This window comes from Ixodes scapularis, unplaced genomic scaffold (assembly GCF_016920785.2).
Source record: "Ixodes scapularis isolate PalLabHiFi unplaced genomic scaffold, ASM1692078v2 PGA_scaffold8__174_contigs__length_109621045, whole genome shotgun sequence".
In the NCBI taxonomy this organism is placed as follows: Eukaryota; Metazoa; Arthropoda; class Arachnida; order Ixodida; family Ixodidae; genus Ixodes; species Ixodes scapularis.
In genome coordinates this window covers 102,626,148-102,650,330 of record NW_024609883.1, presented here as the reverse complement: position 1 = coordinate 102,650,330, position 24,183 = coordinate 102,626,148, and the positions used below count along the sequence as shown (strand labels likewise).

At 44.9% G+C, this 24,183-nt stretch overlaps 1 protein-coding gene across 1 annotated transcript in view; it reads left to right on the top strand.

The window, feature by feature from the left end:
- Positions 1-7,184: 7,184 nt before the first annotated feature.
- LOC8025910 overlaps positions 7,185-24,183 on the top strand; it is a 44,536-nt gene continuing 27,537 nt past the window's right edge. The window contains exon 1 of the mRNA XM_029973814.4: positions 7,185-7,503. Coding sequence (XP_029829674.2) covers positions 7,355-7,503 — 149 coding nt within the window. The 5' untranslated portion in view covers positions 7,185-7,354. The remainder of the gene's footprint in view (positions 7,504-24,183) is intronic.

The window sequence follows — 24,183 nt, the reverse complement described above, 5'->3', positions numbered from 1 at the left end:
TTTCAGCCTTTCATTCAACTGTAGACTTATGTTTTTAGTGGAGGAAACTACCACGAAACAGAAAAAAAAGTTTCTTGCCAAAACCACTGGTCAGCCTGAGTCCGCGGGCCGGGTTGAATTATGCCGTTGGCAGGATGCGAATTCCGGGCCGGGTCCGGATTAAGGGCTGGAACCGGATTGTGGGCTGGATTCCTATTGCGACCTGGATCCGGGACGCGGGCTGAATCCGGTTTGCAGGCTGGATCCGGACTGCGGGCTGCGGATTTTTTACTCCTGTGGTAGACCAACGGTCTCAAATAGTGAGAGAAGGCGACCAGAGAAAGCGTTTAAACAACTTGTCAAGCAAATTGTTTCTGAAAGTATTCATTTATTTGTATATTTATTTAGTTACTTATTTATTTCATTACAATTTTTTTATTAATATTTATATCTATCTATCTATTTGTTTGTTTGTTTACCTACTTGTTTTGTTATTTATTTATAGGTACCATCTTATTTTGAAAGCTATCGTAGGATGGGTTTCAGAAATACAAAGAAACAGTAAAATGGTTTCTCTATGCTTAAAACGGAGCAAATAAGCAACAATGAAAGTAAACAAGTGTAGCTAAGAAACATAATTTGCACTTCACGTGTTGTGTATGTTATGAGAACAAACCAACTCAGCAAGTGCATCCAAGCAATACAAAAAAAAAACATTTGTAAAAACATTAACAACAGAACAAAATTAAGTAAAGACGCGGGATCTCCTTTACACTTGAAACGCTAGAAAAGCAAACCAAAGGAATAAATAAGAAACACATCCATAATTATAGTGTATACGCTGACCTCAAGGATATACTACATGCGCTAGAAATAAATAGAAAAATAGTACATTGAAAATGCATCAGGCTATCAGCATTCACAAGCAAAACAAAATAATTATGTGACAATATTGATCAGAAGGAGCCGCAAGTTTCTTTAGACCGTGACAATAGCAGTGCTTTAAATGACTATGCAGGAGCGGTATTTACAATGTCAAAAGGTAATTATCTCCATTATTCATCAGCCTTGACATAAAAGGTTAACATTCAATGCAGTCATTCTAACATATCTGCTCTTTAAGTGCTAGACTATGACAGCTTGTTGTGATTCTGTCGGTCTGTAGAGTGTCATAGGCTGACTTGGCGATATCAAAGGGTGAGTCTTTTAATTTCCTACTTATTTTGAGGTGGCTCGATTCCTACTAGGCTGTACAGACTGCTCACAGAATGTAGTCTTCGATATCTGTTCTACAGAAATCTACCGGCTCTTTTCTTATGTTGTTCTTTAGAGTATGTTTATATTTGTTGGGGGGTGTGGATCCCAAATAATACTGGCATATTTTATACGAAACCTAACTAGAGATTTGTATGCTATACTCGTGGACAACTGTCTGTGGCTACGCAGTCAAATGCAAGGGGCCCGCGCATGAACGCCGATTAAAGCTTTCCACAGCACTCCTCCTCTCGTTGGAGATGCCACAGGAAGTGGTCCAGGGGTATTGCTACAAAGACACTAATTTCGACATCATTAACTGGTACAATGAGCCGATGTGGTCAGCTTATCTGAGAACTAAAGTTATGATGACATGAACAAATTTAAAAATTAGACCTTCTTCAGAACCGTTATTTAAGTTGTAACGAAAGAAACGGCAATTTCCTGCGGGAGATGGTCACAGAAGTGCGTTTTCCAACGTGTAACTATACATCTGCCATGCTTGGTACCAATCGCTGATTGAGGGGTCAGTTCAAGCTGAAGTCAGCTGGGATTTCATATTTTTTTCTTTCTTTCCATATTAGAGATCATGACTTGGTCATAAGTAAATAGGTGCGGAATGAGTCATGGGAATCAGTCTCCAGCCCAGGCCGCTCAATCTGGAAGAGCATCGTGCCGGCACGCAGTGGTGTATCAATACCGCGTGATGCGCGTTAAAGACCCCAGGCTTGCAGTTGTACTACACCGGCTGAATGTATTAGCTACTGCGTAAACCAGTGTTACCAGACTGTGTGAGACCAATCTCACGCTTCCCAAACACTCACGCCTGTACTGAAGAAACACCGAGAAAAGAAAAATAACTAAACAAAGAAAAGGCACAAGCAACAACGTATATGTATGTGTATGTGTGTGTTTGCCGTGCATTAGCTTGCCTGCGCATAAACTCTAATTTCAGTAACTCACGTCTACTTTGCTTTTTGTGAGGAACGAAAATACAAACGTCGGCGTTGGTTTTGTTCGCTAGTAACTGAATTGGTATCACTTTTTTTTTTTTTTTTTGTTTAGTAACTTTTATTCAAGACAACGCCTCGCGTTTTTTGTAGGTGGAACAACCAAAACAGCGAGAACTTCTCGCAAGCCCCCTCCGCGTCAAAATCTCCTGCATACGACCGACGATTCCCCCCAAAAGAACAAACACCAAGAGAGACGCAACGACGATGAGAAACTGATGTAGAAGAAGAGATGAAAGCTTGCAGTAAGGACATCAGAACGCCGAATTCTGTTCTGGCGTCCGGCGTTCAAACGTCAGACACTGCGCCAGCAGCACACGATGCTCCTGTTCGCTCTGATTGGAGGAAGACAGTGGGCAGTGACAAAGGCACTTACCCTTTGCGTCCATCCCCTATCCTTCCAATCAGAGCTCGGCACGATGAGGTCACCGCAAACTCTCCCCTCCTCTCTCATTCGGTTTCTCTCCGAATAACCAACAGGTATCGGTATAGCAGAAAGTGAAGACAGCTCGGATTTCCGGTGCGGCACCGCGATGCAAGTGTGGATTGGCGAGGCGTTCGTCTCTCTTCTTCCTAATCGGCTTACGAGAGGATTAGTGGCGCGAAAGAATAACGGAGCGGGATGAAAAGTTACACAACGCCGAATTACGTATACGTGCGGGCAGAAGCTATTGACGTAAGCTATAGTGTGTGTACGCGTGTCTTGCGGTGTTGGAAGTTGGAACCCGTCGCGGTCGACCACACCCGACGCCGGCACTGACACGAAGGGAATCTTGCATACGCCGGGAAAAACCCGCACCTCAATCTTTTTTGCTCGACGCTCGAAGGCAAAAAGACACAGAAAAGATTTTTCCTGACAGTGCCAACCTGTAAACCGTAACGAATCGGTGCCTCACACTCTTGGGGATGGTAAACATTACACGAAGCTACAACACCGGCTGATGTTTTTTGAATGTGGTTTCATACTACTTTATTAACGTTTGGCGTCTCCATTTTTGCTAACTAATTCAAGGCTTCGATTGACCTACAACAAGAATGCTACATGGTTAGGCCCAACATGCAAAAAATGTTACATGTATTTATTTTTTCGTCTCGTATTACAATCAACTATGCAAAATCTAGATCATGAAAACTACACAAGGAAAATGGGATCAGTGTGCGGCACCAAGTAATGTGAACTTTGGTGTCTAATATAACAATCAATGCCAACAGCGCTTGATGCAATGATGACTATGATGGCAGGACATTGCCTCTAGGCTCTAGGCGACCTGGTGACAATTGATCTTTGAAAAACCGCGAAACGGAGGTCTCAAGGATTTTCTGTTCTCAAACAAAAAAAGGGGGACACCATACACAAAAAACTCTGAGCATGGTGTCCCCTTGCTTTCTGTTTTCTTTAGCATCGAGGTTTTTCAAAGATGAATTGACACCAAGTCGTGTTTTGACATCATGTTGAGGCTGTAGCACTACGGGTTATCCGTAAATTTTTCAACCTTTGAAAAAAAAAAACGGTTCTTTTCAGTTGGGATGTGCCTATAACTCCTGCGAGCATACATGTTTCTTTATGAACAGTGGGCTTGTGTGAAGAATGTCTTCTCATAAAGGACCTTGGGGAAAACAAAAACGTTACTTCAAGGCGAGAAGAAGCTAAGTCTCTGGCGGCTGTCACTCTCAGATTTTCAAAAGGTTCTCTTAAAGTTCGTATTCCAACCAACGTTAATCTTAACTTGCTTCAAATGACATACAAAAAACTGGTTAGGCTTTCAGCCAATCAGGGCTCCCCACGAAACAAAGATTATTATCTAGTATGGTTCGATACCGATACTCTTGGGTCTCCCGAGTGACTCTGAAGGAAAAAAAATAAAAAGAAACAAGCCAGTATGTGGATGATCACTCCATGTGACTAGCTAAGGAAGACACCCCCTCTCCCTGTAAAATTCATACAACAAAAAAAAAAAGCAACTGCAATGCTTGTTCTTAACAAAGCACCAACGAGAGAATCGAAAGCGGTGTTTTGGCGGGTCATTCCTAAAGTATCAAACTCGCGGCTCTTCTTTCTTTTTGTCTTCCTTCAGCGCTCTGGTTTGCACTTGAGAACAGAAACAAAAGCTCGCGAATAGATGACCACCGTCGCTTTCCGGTTACTACACCTTATCAAAGCCAGCAGTTGGGTTACGCCACTAATTACAGTCCCTTAGGTAGCTGCGCGCCGCAACTTCAAAAGTAGCCTTCGCTTTCTTCTGAGCCATGGTCAGCCTTCAGTTAGCTCAACTAACGAGCAGCGGACTCCAGGCGAGGTTTTCGCGACGGAAAGGTACAATCACGAGGTCTTTCCGCACACCTCTCTGAGCATGTCCTCCCAGGTACACAGCTGGCTTTATGGAAGATCTTGCTTCCCGAGCTCGCGAAGGACTATTTCTAAATGGGGATGTCACAAATTTTCGTCCGACTTGACGTTCGACTTCGAATATTGTGGTTCGACTGGTTGAGCAAAACTTCCAACTTTCGACAAAACTCGAGAAGGTTCGAGTCTACAACAGACATCGTTAATAATAATGTATACCGGAGGTTTTCTTTTTTTTTTAATATATTATACATAATAAATATAAACACAAACATTTTCATGATTTCAATAGCTCGTTAATGTCTTTAATACGAAGCACAATGCACACCATAAATATTGCACCCCTTTTACGCTAGGCGGCGTCAGCTCGTTTTCAATTTCCGAGCGTCCGCATAATGTTCGAACATCAGTCGCACTTTTGTCGAGCTTTGTGTCAAAAGTTCTACAAAAGTCGAAAGTCGCTCAGGTGGCGCTGCTGTCTGGCACGGCGCATGCGCACGCACTTCACCTCGCGTGAATCTGGTTTCTGCGCACGGGCATTGTAGACAGCGTGTTGACGTATATATATATATATATATATATATATATATATACAGTGCAACCTACTTATAACAAAAGCCCGAAAATTCAATCGTATAGAAAACGATCGTTTCTAGTCAAGAAACTCTAAATAGAAATTCACCGTTATAAGCGGGCTGTCGTTATATGCGGCATCGTTATAAGTGGATTGCACTGTAGTTGCAGACACTCGTACCCGTCACCGATGCTGTCACGTAAGCGCCACCAAAAACGGCGAACGGCCACGTCCGCTGCCGATACGCAAGCACATAGGCCACAACGGAAAGTGCCTCTCGTTCATAATCACAGGCAGCGCCCGTTAATAAAACTTACAACGCCTCTGGACCTTTCCCGGATCTTTACGACGGTGCAGTTGTTTTTCTTAGAGTTCCGATCAAAACGAATTCGAGATCTATATAACGCCTAGCAGATGATCGCGCTCCACTCGAATAGCAATCAGTTGTTTTCGATTCGAACCGGATGTCCGCAACGCCTTTTTATAATGTTACAACATGCGCGTGGGTAAAAAGAAGGGCCCGCGAAACTCGATAAACGAAAATCTCCATCGCAACAAGAGCCGCTACCATTCACCATGGAGTGAGTTACGTAAGTGAGCCCAGGAGCGACCTTAAATGGGTATTTATTTAATTAGACCTAATTTATAACTAGACCAATTTAATTGTACTTGGAAAGACGGCGTACCCCCAGTAGGATATCTTTAATGCATTACTTTCCCGCAAATACTTGCGGCCTCTCATGCGAAGCAATAACTAAGAGATGTTTATGATACATTTGCATTTCCTAAAAGTAAGCCTGTCAATGTTGACAAGAGAAGGGGAAAGTGTTGCCAGGGGCGAACACAATAGGTTGTATAGGCCATTAAAGTTCGTTCTGCGTGGGCGGTATATGCACTGCCGCTGAACGCGCGCGCACATCTGTGAACACGAATTCCGCCCGGATACTGCTTACCGATGTTCCCTCGCAGTGTGTTATATTTATGACTGTATGATCCTTGAAGCGTACGCCTTAATCAAGGTTTCTCTTTCCAACCATTTGCTGAGGATATATGCCTGTTTGCTCGAGCAAATTACCTCATTGAGTGATGGGACCAAGTGCCGCAGCTTTTGGGAGTGTTTCGTTGAAGCTTTGCTCCTAGCCTGGGTTATGAGGGTCAGTTAAGCTTGTTAACACTTCCCCTTCCCACCCGTCAAGTAGTCCAAATCAAGATTGGTAATATTACAAAGTATCACCAAACAAGCGATGCTTAAATTATCGGCACTTCATTTCCCAATTTTCTTGCGGGTGCCGTTTTTTTTTTTTTTTTTTTTTTTTGCAGCTTAATTAGTGCGTTACAAAAGGGGACGTGCTGAAAGTTGACCAGAGATTGAATTAAGGCGTGTTTGAAGCATATTGCATTCACTATTACACCCTCAGTACCAAGAAGGAGGATATAGTATGTACACCTCCGTCTCCGTTTGCTCCTCCATGAGCCTAATATTTGCACAACCTACAACCTTACTGGAAATTTCGAGGAAATATTTCACTCGGCCTTACCCTAACCTAATAAAGCAAGATACGTGTTAGAGTCTTTTTTTTTTCCTCTTTGTTTCTTTTTTAGCGTGAAGAGATTTCTGTACGAAAAACTCGTGTCTGCTTTTAACACCTCGGCGTCATTATAGGGAGGCTTTCGTTTATCTTGAAATGTGTTGATGGGTGCCGTCGTGATGTGTTATTCTGAGACCGCAAATAACACAAAGTTAAAACTTATAGTTTTAAGATTGCACCGAGATGTATGCTAGCAAGAGCCGAGGAAGCCTGACGAGCGACGAACCCTGCTTACGTTGCGTTGCGCGACACGCGGCGTGATTTACAATTTAGACATCAAACATCGCTGCTTCTGAAAGGGAAGGGAGGCGTCAGAAGAGCATCCCATCCCTTCCCCGGAAACAAGACGGGTACTTTCCCCGCAGAGAAGGCACAGCGGCGACACCAGCGGCAGCATCGCGAAAGGAGCAGGCCGCCGAGGCGGTCAAGGTCCTGGCAACTTATAAGCCTGCCTAGTCGACGCTACGTTCGTTCAGTGTAGCGCCACGCGTCGACCGGTTCGCTGCGAAGACGACGAGGAGGCAGCCTTCGACATCATCCTCCGTGCAGCTTCCGCCTTGATCGGTGCTCCGCGCGCTCCTCCAGAACAGCGACCACGACCGGGATGATGTGGACGCCGGTGTTCTTGAGCGTACTGTTTTTGGGATTGGCATCGGCGCAGAGGAACAGTAATCGGGGCGGTGGTGCGGCCGTGCCCGTGCCTAGGGTGGACCGTAACCTCATGAACTGGGCTCTTGAGCAGGGACTAGAAACGTGAGTACGACTTTTCTCTGGTTCCGTGCGCGTCTTCGGTGACATGGTATACTCGGCCCTGGAAGTGCTGCTAGGTGTCACTCGGCGACTGATTAGGTACGATTATTCCAGTGAAGCTATGTGAAGTCTTTGTTGTCTAACAACCAACGACATAAAGGTGCGTGCACTGTTCACTCTTCGCGGTTTCTCTTGTACCAGGGCACTTCGGTGCAGGTTCCTTGGGGAGTGTACTTAGCTACGCGGGTAAATTGACTGGAGTGACTATGGATAATCATACATTTCTTATACAGTTTCGGGTAATGGTGGGAAGCGCAAGTGTGCTCTTTCTCATCTGGTGTAGTGAGGACTAAGATACCAATTTGTCCCTTATACGGCTGTTCTGCAGGCTGTGCGACATAAAGCTATCACTGATGATCAGTACAAATAGAACACTACGTTCAAGACATTCGGCTTTTCTGAGACCAGTGGGTCTCTCTGTATATCCCCGACCGTTGCGGAATTTTGTGGTGTACGTGTGCCTCGCTATCGACTCCAAAGCTGTGTACATTTCGATCCTCAAAGTTTTAGAGCGTAAGCTTTTAATTTTTTCGTGAGTCGTGACAGATTTAAAATCTAGTTGTTAGCATATTCGCTTATATAGGCCCAATGTGAGAAATGGATGCCCTGGTATACCCGACATTGTTACCGTCGGAGTCTGGTTTAATCGCGTTGACTCGTACATACACCGAATGAATGGACTCTTTCATTACGCTCTAAGAAAATGAAGCGAGAATGTTTGTTTAGTTGCTCTCAGTACAACTGTAAAGGGACTTTTTTTTTTTGTAACAATGACACAGCGTTGGGTTGAGGCACAGTCGTCAAAATGGCTAATAGCACCACACCAAAATGATCGGTATACAGTCACCAGCACTATCGAAACTGGTTATAACCAAGTCGGTTATAACGAAATAACGGCTACTGCGAAGTGATCACGATTTCCCATTTCCATTTGCACTTCGTTATAACCGAACTCGCTTATAACGAAATAGCGGATACAGCGAAGTTATTTCCGATTCCCGTTGACTTCCTTATAGCCGGTCTCGACAGTAGTTTGATAGATGTCCTATTCAACTTCTTTCTTCGTAAAAACGTTTCTGCCATTTTTATCGGCTAATTAAACCATCCCATTCTAAGTGACACTAAGATGTGCGGCACTCACCAAGCCATGCGTTTCCTAAATTGTCAGTGGCCGTAGTAACTCTAAGAACCGCCAATATATAGACCGAACAATAATTTTATTAGTTTCTTTATTATTTTTTTTTTATTATTTTTTTATGTCTAGATTAGAAAGCAAGAGTTAACGTTGGCGGCCTCGCCTGCCCCTACCGCGGCTCGTTGGCGCGACCACAGGAAGCACGAAGAAAGCGGGAAAGGTGTCAAGCGCTGGAACACGACGGCACTCGAAAAAGAAGTTCCAGGGCATGCCCGCGGATATTTCCCCGATAATTGCCGATCGTTTCGGAAAGAAGCTTAGCTTCAAAAGTTGTTTCCTAGCTTCTCCAGATAAGCCTGTTTGAAAAGCATGAATCTGTCATTAAATGCCCCCTTTGCCACTACTATTTTTTTTTTTTTGTAAAGTGATTTTTTTAATGACGGCCCTTTGTACTCGATTTCCGTACTGCTTGCTTGGAAATGTCCAGTGACATTCCTTCCGAAATAGGCCTTTTAGCGGTTGACAGCCAAAACAAAATACAAAAAAATTAAAATTATTTCTAATAGCAACCACTAACCTGTCTGGATAAGCCATGCTGAAGGCCGTTACTAACACCATAATCATCCCGCAGCGCCACAATAACGCAGGTTCAACGAGACACGAATTCAGCCAATTGCTGAAGCCAACTGCAAACAACACCGACCCTGCGTTTTTTATTGATGAGAGTAACCATACACTTTCACGTTTGACGTCGCGTACCTGCAGCGTTTGTTTTAGATATTTACTGATGAAGCTATCTCTGCTTCAAGAGCCCGAGTCGTTGACCTTTCACGAGGTCCTGACTAGGCTACGTTGATGACCTCGCCGGCTGCATTGGTTGCCTAGACCTTTGAATGGAATTCTTGATGTTTGAACTTGACGATATGGAGTGTACAAAAAAATGTCTGTCCTATTACCTCTTGCTGAGTCTTTCATTTTAACGTGGGGTGGCCAAAAGCACGGGCTATAACCCCTTGGCGCGGGCCCTCTTAAATCTAGGAATACAAAAAAGAAATAGAGAGTGTTGTCTTCTAAAGTTTTTTTTTAAACTCTCACAAGTTTTAGGGTTTGTTCACAAGCAGGCGGAATCAACGGCGTGCGCTCAGTTTTCTAACGTTTATTCTTCAAGAACAAAAACAAAATCGGGTGAGTTTTCGAATGACTTGTCAACACAAAAAGGGTACAAAAAGAAATCTTGGTTTAAGTGTCACAGTTTGCTCTAGCTGAAGGACTGGCCCCTAATTACGACCTACCTCGTCCGACCAGCGCGACAAACACTGAATTTTCGTTGGCCGCAAATCAGAAGCAGTTTTATGGACAACTCGAGAAACCGTACGCTCAGCACCTCTTGTTTAGAAACATATTTCATTACGGCGAGGTGGAGGCATTCAAATTTTCCAAATGTCAACAAGCTGTAACTTACATGTTTGAAAGAAGTGCTTGTTGATTGTTCCTTTATTGGTGTAGCTAGACCCTACACATGATCGAAATGACAGACATGTCTTGTACATTCCGAAATATTATTTCTGGAGAGTCGCTCTAGAACAATGCACTAAGCTCTTCACTTTGGTTTTCCTGGCCCATAGAAACAAAATTATAAACGTAATTATATTAACGAAAAGTAGCAATGTAAAATAAAACAGTCTGGAAGAACAGATTCAAAGAGAAAGCAATTTCTGCGCGCACGTGGATTGCTTGATCCGCAAACAAGATAAGTCAAAACATATATATTTAACGTCAGAGAGCGAAGTTTCATTACCTGACTTCATCGTGATGCAGATTTCATTTCACTCCAATCAGTCATAAACGTTATACAAACCTTTCGTGTCCGTGCTGATGTCTTTTTTTTTTATGTTGCTTGGCCGCGATAGTCGACAGGCGATACAACATAATAAAAACAACAAAAACACCCCTCGTTGCACTGTCGAACACCCCCAAATTAAATACTCGTGTCGGTGACCCCTGAAGTCAAAGAAATAATACAAACAAACAAAAAAAAAACTCCCAGGTAGATTTTTTTTTTTTTTTTACCCTTTCGCTAACATAAACGTCCGTCAGAACGGCACAATTTTCCCGCGATCCGAGCGCACGTAATAGCGCCACGAGGAGAAACCGGCAGCCACATTGCATTTTCACCCTACTTTAATTCCGCATCGTCGACGTAAGTGCATCTCCGCCTAAAATCAACCATTCGATTACTGTCACCAGTCGCTAAAACACGTCTTCTCCGCGCGGAAAGCTCAACAGACCTCAACTTGCACGCGTATCCAACGAAAGGTTAGCTCTTTCGGTTAACGTGCCACTCATCTATAGGGCCAGCAGAGGTCGGGCGTTATAATAAGTGGAGTGAATTGTCCATCTAGAACGGCCGCCCAACTACGTTTGCACCGCGCAGAAAGCCATCCATTTCAACTTACACGCGTATGCAATGAAACATCGGTTCTTTCGGTTAGGGTAACACGCATTTAGGGCAAAAAACCGTCGGGTGTTACAATAAGTGGAGTGCAGTGTGCATCTAGAACGGCTTTCGGGCCAGGAGGAAATGGAGTCGACCTGAACGCGCTGCACGCGATCTAAAACTGTCAATAGGTGAGGATCATCGTACCGCAGAATCTCTTATACGCGTGCGTGGTAATCATCTTTCAGACGTGGAGCGGTTTCGATCCCCTCGCTCTTGTAATGCTCTAGCGTCACTAGAGCAACAAACACCGCTTGTTGTTTTTCGCTGTAAAAAGAAAGAAAAAAAGCGTTTGGCCTTTTCAGCAATCTTCCCTACGGTACTGGCATTTTAAAACTTTTCTTTTCAGAGTAACGGAAAGATTTCTGTTTCACAATGTGGACATTAGGCGGTGCCAGCTTTCGGTGCACATTGAACTGATTAGATAGCGTAAGGCACCGCCCGAATTTAAAGAGTTTAGCCTTATGCATTCATCTATTCATTCATTTATCTCTCCAATTTAATAATAGGTTTCCATTTCAACTGTTCGTTTCGATCAGCCGTTTCTCTCCACTTCACGTGTGCGCCACCACATGGAGTTGCCTCATGTCGATATAGATATTGACAGAGAAAATAGATGGCGTCACTAACTGGGCACCATTGGCATTTGGTTACCAGGCTGAGCCAATTAAATCTCCACAGTTTAATAAACGCGCTACTCAGTTTCTCAGCTTAACGCGCGAACCGCAAAATGGCGTTAATTCATTTCGATTTGGACATTGATAAAGGAAGCACACCTCCGGATAATATGGGCTGAAACACCTGACCTTGACGCTCGCTGCACCGTTCCAACAGGCTCTATCATCTGTCAAATTATCAAAGAGCTCAAGCCTTGAGACCCCAACGGAGTGTTCCAAGTCAAGTTTGCACCAAAGCTTCTTGGGGGAAACTTTGAACCAAAGCTTCTTGGGTGAAAGTTTGAATCAAAGTTTCTTGGGTGAAAGTTTGAATCAAAGTTTGTTGGGTGAAAGTATGAACCAAATGTTTTTTGGTGAAAGTTTTGACCAACGCTTCATATGTGAAAGTTTGAACCAAAGCTTCATGGGTGGAAATTTGAACCAAAACGTCTTGGGTGAAAGTTTGAACCATATCCTTTTAGGTGCAAGATTGAAACCAAAGCTCCTTGCCTGAAAGTTTGACTCAAAGCTTCTTGGGTGGAAGTTTGAACCAAAGCTTCTTGGGTGAACGTTTGACCAAAGCTTCATGGATGGAAGCTTGAACCAAAGCTTCCAGGGCGAATGTTTGAACCAAAGCTTATTTGGTGAAAGTTCGAACCAAAGCTTCATGGGTGGAAGTTTGAACCAAAACTTCTTGGGTGAAAGTTTGAACCAAATCCTTTTAGATGACAGGTTGAAACCAAAGCTCCTTGGGTGAAAGTTTGAATTAAAGCTTCTTGGATGAAAGCTTGAACCAAAGCTTCTTGGATGAAAGTATGAACCAAATATTTTTGTGTGAAAGGTTCAAACCAAACCTCCTTGGGTAAAAGTTTGAGCCAAAGCATCTTGCGTGAAAGTTTGAATCAAAGCTTCTTGGGTGAAAGTTTGAAGCAAAGCTGCTTGGGTGAAATTGTGAATTAAGGCTTCTTGCGTGAAAATTTTAACCAAAACTTTTTAGGTGAAAGTTTGAACCAAATCTTTCTGGGTGAAAGTTTGAACCAAAGTTTCTTGTGTGAAAGTTTGAACCAAAGTTTCTTGAGTGAAAGGGAAATCGCGATGTTCTCGGCGTACGTACGTTGGACTTGCATGGCGACTGACGCGAGGATAATTTTCTTTCCTCATCGCACTGCTCGGGATCTCATCTCGTCTGTCTCTTTCGCGTCAGAATAAAAAATCACGATAGACGGAGACACTATCAACCCCGCTCCAACCTTAGCGATTGGGACTGTGACGATCAGAAGAAAAAAAGAAGAAAGTATGTAGGCCGTGCCACCGCACCTTTGTCCGCTCTTTCGCAAAGCGGCGCGCGGAAATGAAACGATTCGCGGCGATTTTCGTCTGACGGAGCCATACGTCTAGACTCGAGATGGCATAGGCGTATCAATATCGTTCGTGTTTTTTTTTTTTTTTCCGTAATACGCTTTTCGAAAGAGGAAGTGATAAGCGAGGTTTAGATGGATCTCCGCTTGGTTTGTTTTTTTACGGCTCGTGCGATACGCTGTCAGTCGCAAGTTGGCTTACCCGCATTATTTGTAACGGTTCCAGTTTGTCGTGAAGCAAGCGTGAAGCAATACACCAAAGCTAAGAATTTATTGTATCCTAACATGTATGACGCGAACGACAACATCATCACAATTCAGTATAAGTCAATGACACGCCACGGGAATATCAATACCAACCTCCTCCCTCCAAGAAAAAAAAAGAAGAAAAGATTAAAGGGTGTTATGCAGTAAATAGGTTTCTACCAAAGCTCCAAATCACAATAAATTACAAGTCACTGTAAACTCGAACTATTTAAATAAATCAAGGAAACTCCACGATGACCACAGATGATTAGATCAAACTAAGTCGAAATTCGCCCCCGATCTCATAAGAAGAGTGACGGTACCAGAACTCGAACAAGAGACGTTTTATATTCAGGACTGACCAAAGAAATAGTAAAGTAATGAAATCGGATTAAGTGAGAGTCGCACAAAACCACCATCAAATGTTTGTTAAAATAAGCATATGGCAGTCACTCAATCGACCTTCGTACATGGGGTAAATTTCCGTAGCCCGACCGTAAAATCATGCACGCACAGCGAGAGTGAATCAGATCAAAAAGCTCAAAAGTTTTCAAAACCAACTTTCATTGCTTACGTTCCATGCAGATGTGTTGAATCTTAAGTAATCACCCAAGCAGTCAATCTTCATTCATCTTTGAATTATTACTATGGAGTCACCCAATCAATCCACCCAACGTTTGATTGATTAGTCAATCAATCCTAATTCACGTATGACTAATTGTAAGATTAGCGAAAACAACGACGTCCCACAGCCGTCCTGCTGAACTTTAAAAAAAAAAAAAAGCAGAACGAGCCTACGTAGACGCTTAAATTCCTTTTTTCTCGTATTTCCCGCAGAGCGCGTGGGCGTGGGACCTCAAATATTCGCTACTACACACGTGCTTTACCCTTACATCTTTTCACATCGCTATTTTTCTTCTTGCCGCAACTACTCACCCGCCCACCATACTCTAGCCAAACCATAACGTCATCAAGGCCGACGCGTCACGACCGCCACGCACGCTGACGTCACCAACGGCACGCTATGCGGGCGGGAAATACCGGCCTTCTCCTTACCCTTTTTCTCCTGCGCTACTTTTGCTACACCTCCTTTCCGTCTTCTTCGTACACCTTTACCTTCGCCGAGTGTGTCTATATATGTCCCGTTAGTAAAACAATTACTTCCTAACCGTCTACCGTTTTGTTTTGCGTGTGTGTGTGTGCGTGTTTATTGTGCTTTCCTTTGTCTTTATTCCCTCGCGTCCATGTTGTTTTTTTTGTTCGGCGTCGACGTTTTTGCTCCATTCATCCCGAGTCGTTCGCGTGAAAGGTCAACCTGTCGTCACTCGACGTTCAGGAACTCACGTTCGGTCTTCAAAGTCGTGGGTGTGTGCTGTGAGGCCGCTCACGCTCTTGCGAAGCAGGTACCTCGCTTATGTGGCATCTTGTTCCCACGCCCCAGATTGGAAACAATCGCCGAATATATGTATCCTCAAGTCTCCGTGAGCGCTAGACTCCGCCATTATGCTGTCTTGTCAATCCGTCTAACATCTCGTAAATGTCTTTTCCTCTGTGCGTTTTTGCTTTTCTTTCGTTACTGACTTTGTCTAGACGTATTTATGTTCGAGGCCTTCGGCAGCATTATTTCGACACACTTTGTTAGTCAGTACTCAGCCTGAACTTTGCCGTCGGCGCGCGCGATGTACACAATGAGGCAATTACGACGACGACGACTCCGTCGTGTAATGCACCCGAAGGAGAATCGCGGATTCATCAATCATCTTGTCATGTTAGGAATGGAATGGCTAATCTTTACGACGACTATTTAAAAAAGAGATTGTTGTCTCTCGACAGCGGAGCGAGCAAAACGCTTCAATTGAGGCACAGTTTGAAAAAGAGAGCACATTAAAGTCTCAACCTGAATTAGGTTTCTTCTTTTTTTTTTTTAGTTTTTTATTAGGTTTTATGCTACCATCCGAGCTTCGTTTGGGGCATCGTGGAATTCCACTGGTCGACTTTGTGCACCTCTCAAAACTCTATCAGTAATATCCATCACCTCTCTCGTGATGGTGTTCACGAAGGAACCTCTTAAGATGCGGTCACGCTGCTTGTTCATCATACAAAAGACAGCCGGGAGAGAGTGTCTTGGGCGTGTTTATTCCCTTGTACGACGACCATGTCACATTGCCCCCATGGAAACTTCCCACAGACACTCGAAATGTGCATACACATGTATCAAGCAAACATGCTCCACCATGTCTGCCAGACATGGTGACATTTCTGTCACCATGTCTGCGACAGACGCCGTATCTTTTTGTATGATCTCTGAGCAGTGTCACTAGAGTTTTAGACTTTAAGAAACACTCTGTGCAATGAAATATGAGCTTAAAGCTTCTTCTACGGTCAGTGTCAAAAAACACACACACACTCACAAACACGCACGCAGTGTTGTGTCTGAACACGTTCTCGGCCTCGCCGTTGACCTACTAACTCCCTGAGTATACACATCACAGTGATTGGCTCTCCAAGTACCCTGTCGTGTCAAAAGTAGACCTACGGACGCTTACACGAGAGCACAATGGCCTTCGGGCGGTATCTATGTGCGCTCGCGTATAGCTCGTAGCGGAGCAAGCTCTTTTTAGGCGACGACACCTCCGCGCCGCGTCCATGAAATTAAAGACCCGGTGTCTCCCTGGTGACGTATATAAACAACGGAGGAGGAGGCGCGAAGCTGAAATCACCGCGAGTGGGATGACCGTGACCGCTGCCAAAGTCGCTTTAGCGGTGCCGAGAAACGCTGTCCCTCCTTGTGTTTTTCTTTTTTTCGTGTCGAATGCCACATGCACTGAGTGTTCGAAGGCGACTCCCGGCGCGAAGGAAATGCGACGGAGAGATTTCGACAGGCTGCTTTGTTTGGAGACGATCATCAACGCGTCTCGAAAGGTTTCCTGCGGCCGCGACGATCACACTGATATACTCCGACGAGGCTAAACATTACGCTCTCACTGACGTTTCGCTGTTTGCGAGAAAGTGGTGGGCGCGAACTTGAAAAGAAAAACATCCGTGTGTGGATCATTCCGCCGGCACTGCACTTTTTTTTTTTTTTTTGCATGGGCATTTATGCAGTTATTGCTGAGTTGTTATGTTTTCCTTGCCCCTCGAAATGAATGTCGGATTCGCGTTTAACAACCAAAAGGCGTGGCTATAGCACCTTGTGGCAATTATATATTTTTGTAAGCGCACCGTGGGATAGCATGCATGGGGTACATCATAGTGTGTCATCTACAAAGGCCCCAACAAAATTTCGACTCAAACATTAAGAACACTGTTTGAACTTCAGTATGAATGGAATATATGAAACGTGTTCAGATTATGTTCATGAATTCAAGAATATGCGTATGACGACATAAATGAGGTTCCAAACAAGTACACGTGACCGTCGTGCAAACGTGCACTGGTCATGATCGTGGCTTTCAGACTGCACGCGTTTTATATTTTCAGTTTTACGAAGTGATTTAAAGTTACGCGTGCGCACGCTGGAAATTACTGCTCTCTCACAGCTAGAGGCCTTACTTGGTCACGACATTGTTTTACGAGATAATAGATGCGCAATGCGAGAAATGGGCGTGGAGAATGCATCGCCGAAAGCTGGAGAAAAAAAAGATCGCTCACTACGGCCTTCCCGAAAAATGGGGTCGTGGAGGATGGATCGTCTAGACGGATAAGAGTCACGCCCGCCTTTCTTCGTCTTAATGCCGCACCCAGATAGACATAAATAAAATCTAGAGGAAAACTCATCTTAAACCGAATTGTAAACGTGCGGAGTTTTGTTTTCTCGCTATATGTATATTTGAGTAAGAGGGCTTGAGACAGCGTCGTATTCAGAAAAGCATCAAAATAAAAATCCCTGACAAAAAAAACACAAAAAAAAATGAAGCGAAGTTTGTTATTTTGACGTTCACTGTACTCCAAAGCCCACGACATCTATCCTGCACTGTCAGCTTCTGGCCTCCTTTATAGAGGCATGCCTGTGGCGTTTGAATAATTTACGCTTCATTCATAGGAAACGGCATTAGCGTGAAGTTGGAGTGAGACGCGTGAAGATCAAATACGATCAATCCTCCTCTGTTTTCGATCCGTGACTGATTATCGTGCCCTCTGTCGGATCATTTAGTAGCCCGTCGACCCTAAGTACAGAGAGAAAGTGAAAGAGCTCCGGTCTTGCTGGAAATTCGACAAAGCGGTATTTTAACTGTCCCCACCCACTATGCACAAAGTCCCGTTTAAGAAGGACAAGCCTCAAATATATCGGAATGAAAGCTTTTTTTTTTCATCTGATATTTATTCAATTGAAAACTTCAATACAAGAATCGAATCCCACGCCAACATATCCAATACCACCATTTATTTTCTCTTTCTCTCTTTCAATTTTCAACGAACGTTCGTACCAATATACGTTGAAACCACTGCGACATCGTCAGAGGTTTTCCTTGTTCGTCTCTCAGTATCGAAGAACTATCATCAAAACAACTACAGTAGTGGAAAGTGCTCAATTTGTGGTACTAACCTAAGTTGGGAACTTTCGATGCCCGCCAGTACCCTCTTCGAAGTAAAAGTGCGAAAAGAGCGTCGAAGTCGGTTTCGCGTTAACAGTGTCGTACCGTGTACCCCAGAGAGGCCCATACAATATTTGTATAGTCTCCGGCACTTTAACAAACACAAGGCGTTGCCTACTTATTATATTAATTCATCTTCCTTCGTGATTTTCTCTTAGCAGCCTCCTACACGTTCACTCAAAAAAAAAAAAAAATGTATCCGAGCACAATTATTTTTGGTTCAAAAGTATCCAATCAGATTTCTCAATTACTTTTAAAAAAGTAATCAGCTCTTAAGTAAAAAAAAAAATCAGATGTTGGGGATCTGCCACGTCCAGAATTTTCGAAGTTTTCGACGACTTTGGACGTTTGCAGGCAGCCGCGCTTCGAGAGTTAGTCTGGCCACCGTGGATGAAAAACGCTTTGTTTGGGCTCCAATCTGGCAGCCTTGGGTATAAAGCCTCGGCAATGCTCGACTATGAGAAGATCGATCCACACCAAAGGCAAGATGGCGTCGCCCAGAGGCCGCACATGCAAACGTGTATAGACAGTGGCTGCGGGCTTCCAGGAAGTGCCCTTCAACCCTTTCCCACCAGTCTAACTCTAGTGTTGCTTTCTTTGAACTTCCATCGATGCGTCTGCCAAGTAACGGAGCGGCTTTCCGTGATTTCTTTTTGCGTAAGCCGCAAATCAAACCAAGAAGAAATCAAAACACCTTTCTTTTTTTAACGTGTCTGCCTCCAGGGTGCGCTTTCACCGCCAGTTTCCGCCAGTGTGTTTATGGTGGGAGAGTAGTCATCGATTGGAAGCAGAACTCTAATTGGGCGCTCGTTTAAAACCGCCGACACGGGGAGCCTAAATTTAGAGGGGCTCGCACCTTTCCCCGTTTGCGCGACGCGCAGAGCAGGCGCCTGTTCTTATCGGATCATTACGATCACCGTCAGCGACAGATGCTCGTCTTGGAAATTTATGAAGGTTGGAGCCTTTTTAACTCCAACAGTTCTATACTTCCGGGTGAGAGGGTGTCACTTCCGCCAACCTCCGCTTGCTTGCAGCGCTTCCGCGGCGCCAACCACCGTTGGAGGAAGCCCGGAAGTGGAGAAAAAAAAACACCGGAACAAGAACAACCGAACGCGACGATGCCGACGACAAAAAATCCGTAAACTAATTCTCACGTTTTTTGTTTTGTTTTTAATATGTAAGTACAGCGTGTCAAAAAAAAAAATTAGTTTTTTTTTTATCACAAAAGTAAACTATTTGCCACTGAACGCTCATTTTCCGCTCAAATGTAGGGCTAGAGGTCTGAACAAGAGGCCAAGTTTTAAAACGAACAGTTACCTCGTTCAAAATTTATAAGTGATTTTCCGAAAACTTCAAAGGGAAATTGGGTCCGTCTTTATCTGTTTTCGGCAACTTTGGAGCTCCGTCGCCGACATTTTGTCAATAAAATTTTTTAGAAAATTATTTATAACTTTTGACTGAGATAACGGTTAGTTCTGGAACTTTGGCATCTGGTTCGTACCGCTAGCGCTACATTTGGGGCCGATAATCAGCGTTCAGCGATGAGTTGTTTATTTTCGCGACGAATAATACCCCGTACATTATTTCTTGGGACACCCTGTATCCCGTACTCCGTTGCACATCAACTCCGACCCCATCCAAAGCTACGATCCGAAGGCGCCAATCAAAGAGCGTCAAAAGTGCATGGTCACGGCGCACTCACTGGCTATGTTCCAAATCTTACCCGAGTAACCTGCCTCCTACGTCAGCGGGTAATACCACGTGACATCGCGAGTAAACGATCCGCGACTCGATTTTGGAACGGCCAGGATAATCACCTGGATACTACGCGGATTGGCTTCGTCTTGGGCGACGGCAAAAAGAAAATGCAGCAGCGATGGCAGAAAATAGCAGACGATCCTTTTGATCATGGAGAAAGCAATCGAAGAACGGTAATGTTAATGACGACGCGGTGTATTTTGAGGTGGATCCACCAGCTCCTTTTACTCACCTTCGTTTTGAGCTGTATATTGAGATCAAAATTACTTACTCCTTACAGCTAGACATAAAAAAATGTGTTTTTATTAATCAGCGCGATCGCTGCAATTCTAGTCACGGTGCCCTAAACGCATATATTCCACGCATTGTAATTTGCACCGATTATGTTTTGCAGAAATATATTCCACACGGTGTAGCGGTCCAGCGCGAGGGTGCTTTCTCCAGAATATGAAACTCACGTTCGCTTTGACGCGAATGTGATTACAGTGAAATTTTCGAAGCCTTCACTGCTTTACAAACGTTATCCTCTCATTACACACACTCTGGAGGAAACAAAAATATTACATTATCATATAACGAGTTCAAACATTTTCGGCCTTGAACGTGAGATTACGGCATCCCCCAACGCCGAGGACGAGGATGCGGAGAAGCTCCTGTACGCTCGCACTCAAATAATAACAACACGTTCCCGGGGAAGGTGCACGGTCTGGATGTAATGCAGTCAATTCCTGCGTTGACAACAGCAAATCGCAATAACCACACATGCTGCACCTAATTCTTTGTCATTTCGAACGTCCGCCACCAAAACCAACGGAGCAAGCGAGCTTTGACGGCTGTCGGCGCAGAAAGCAGACGACGAACAGATCACGTGACGTATTTACTCGATTTGATCCGACTTTACCCCCCGATCGAGGAGGGTAGCGCGAGTAATTACTCCGGAGTGAACAACCCGCTTCTGGAACGCGAGTTCTGACGTCATCGAGTAAGCTCGAGTAAGTTTTGGAACGCCACGGTACGAAACTTTTACTCCGGAGTCGGATCGAGTAAATTTTGGAACACAGCCACTGTGTCTGATAGGTTTATAACCGGTGATGGAAAAGGTACAAAAGCGATGATCGCCGTGACTATACACTCTTGGGAGTGCTTGATTGGCTCCGGATGGATGGACGGATGATATTGGCTATGCCCTTTGTAACGGGCGGTTGCTTGCGCCACCTAGCCTAAATCCATCAGATCGTATACCGTCGATTGCGCTCGGACTTAGTGGCGTGAAATAGAGCATGGCACACACTCAGACATTCATAGGTGTCAATCAGCCCCACGATGCACCAATCATTTTTGTTTCCTCTAATCAGTTTGACCAATGAGAAGAGTCATCAGTATCGTGCTCCGATGATCGTGCAGTCAAAATGGCAGAGAGGAGTAGACGCCATTTTTGCCTTTGGAACTCCATCGTTATCGAGGAGCGGTACCACCTGGAGTTTTCGTTAGCAAGATCTATTCAAGAAAAAACAAAGTGAAATGTTCCCCGTGTGTCGCGGAGCAGCAGGCACTTTAAAATTTCCTGAAGCAAGCAAAAAAAAAATAATTCCTGCCTGAAAAAAAGCGGTTTGTTTGTTTGCTGTAGTTGTTTGTTGTGTAAGCGATTTTTCTGTACCGTTCGATATCTTTCCAAAAGACAATGGGTGCGACTAAGACAGTTTTTGCGACTCGTTGCAAGGCTAAGTTTGAGAAACCGCATACAGGACTAATTGGCCTACCGCGGAGGCATGCGAAACCTCCTTGCTCTGCGGGACATAAAAATACTCAATCAAAATTGCAAATGCACGCGCTTTAGTTTTTTTTTTTTTTTTTTGCAGTTTTTTTTTTTACGAAAGCTTTACAAAACAGTTTCACACCATAGTCTTTTTGCAGGTTAAGACAAGGACAAGCCACTCTCATAAAGCTCTCTGCTCGCCACGATTGACGGTTTTTTCCTCTCCACTCGCCTCCTCTGCAGCGAATTCGCTCCACCTAAAGTGGCAAAAGTGTAGGGCTCTGAGGGAGGAGCTTTTCCCGCCATTCTCGTAACCTGCAACAGATTGTACCTGAATTCGGTTTAAGCGGCGAAACAGACACAAAACGTTAACCATCGTTCATAATTATGCCAAAAAAACTTGACGAACACACAGCTCGCAATATTGTTGCGTTCAAGATTCAACACCCTGCGTTTAAGCCCCTCGGTAAGTCAAGCAACACACAGCTCCTTTTTCATTATTTTTTTTTTCTTTCCGGAAGGCAGCAGCGAGTGTATCCAATACCACCTAGCAGACAAGGCCGGTGCATGACGTCATCTTTAGTGGATCCCGATCGGCCCGCCCCAAGCGGCAAACAAGCCGAAGCTCGACGAGAGACGCCGCAAAGCGGCAGAAGCAAGGAGGTTAGAAGTACTAGGAGGGGGCACGTTGCAATATTGGTGAAGCCTAGTCATAAAAAGTTTAAACGATGTGGTGGCCAACGTGGCCGTAGATCTCTCTGGCGATTGGTGCGCGTGACAAGTCACGTGTGAGATGGATGGTTGATTGTAGAAGGACCCCTTTCAGGCTTGCGCGCGCTCCGTCCGGTAGGCTTTATCAGGTCGAAGGCTAGACTGTGGTGTATTCTAGTACCCCATAGCAAGACGAAGGCTAGCTACGGTCACGTGGTGTGGTCACGTTGGCATGGTAAGTTAGGAGAGTAAGGAGGAAAATGCGAAAGAGGCGAGGCGTCAAGGGAGCATGGCTTGTGGAGGCAACGCGGCCGACGTCATGCCCTCTCCTACCCTTCTATTCTCCATGGGCAGAAGCGACCGTCTTTCCGTCGTTGTCTGCTATGCCGAGAGAAAGTCGTCTGCTTCTTACACGGGGATTCCGGTGAGGTCAGAACGACCCAGATTTCTGATTGGCTTTGATTGTAGGACAGCGGGTAGACCTCAAAACAAGCTGCCTTGAGGTCTACCCACTATCCCTCGATCACAGCCAATAGGAGCTCGGCGTTCTGACGTCACCATAACCCCTGCAAAAGAAGCAGACGAACTTCCGCTCCGCATGGCGTCGCGCTCGTTGCGAGTCTCTACAAGACGGGCTGGCGGCGACGCAGACGCAAGCTAGCTGTGGCGCCGCCTGGATTCACTAATGATGACGTTTAGGGAGGAAAGGTGCAGGCCTTTCGTTTTTTTATGTGGTGTCGGTTTAAATACCGCCCCCCCCCCCCCTTTTTGCAGACACACACACACACACACACACACACACACTCGTCGCGATCGTGTTTCACCTTTGCGCTCGCCACGAGGGCATCGCGAGGCGCAGCAACCCAAAAAGCCTCAGAGCCGAAATAGGCCAACGGTAAACCACCAGCGCGGTTCCCCACTTAAACACGCGCGCGTGTCGAGCGCTAAAAGACAAGGCCGCCGACATGAAACGGGCTGCGCAAACGCCGCGCGTCCGTACACACGCTCACTCACCGGCCTAACCTTTGACCAATGGAGGGCAAGTCTTGCCTGAACAATGGCGCGCGTTCTTCGCGTTCGTTTAGACAAGGCGTACGCTCGGCGAGAGTGGGGCAGCCCAAAGTGCTGATCCGCAAAATTGAGCATTGCCGGTGAAGCTGCATGATACCGTCGCTGATAACCCTCAACCACTACCGCCGTCGCGGTGTAGGGTCAGGGAAGATCGCTGGAGAGGTCGGGCGTGCGGATTGCGTGATCTTTGTCGGCGGGATCGCGCACATTATGAGATGATTTATTTGATCGTTTTGTCTTGTTTTTATGCACCCACGCGCCCGGTAACACGTCGCACCGATAATGGAGATTCCAGTAACCCATTAGGTCGATGAATGCATCTATATTAACAGCACAATTCGATCGGGACGCGCACTGCTGTCAGGGGCTGAACTTAGCTTGCGTTTCTCCCTTACCTTGAAGCACGGAAAACGTCACGAACGAGAAGTCAAATTCTTTTGGTATATTACCTAATAATCTCCGAATCAGAGGGGGAAAAAAAGACATTTCGGACAATGGCAATGCGAGAAAATGTGTTGTTTTTATTGTCGTTGTTTAATCTTTAAGTGCCGTCGGGATAGTAAATTTAATGTTGTTTTCTAATATTACGAAGTTCCTTTTAAGATAAACTGAAATGAAATCACTGAGTTCAAACAAATAAAATCTGTTTTCTTTGGAACAAAATTTGATATCATGTCGAATACAAAATCGAATCGGAATGCCAGCACACAACAGCGAAACAACAGCTCGCGCTGCAAAACTCTGGGATCCTGGGTTCAAACCCCCCCCCCCCCTTCCCCTCCCTTTCCTACCCTGCCCGTATCGTACCGGCGTACGGTGGTCCAACCGCGACTGCATGAC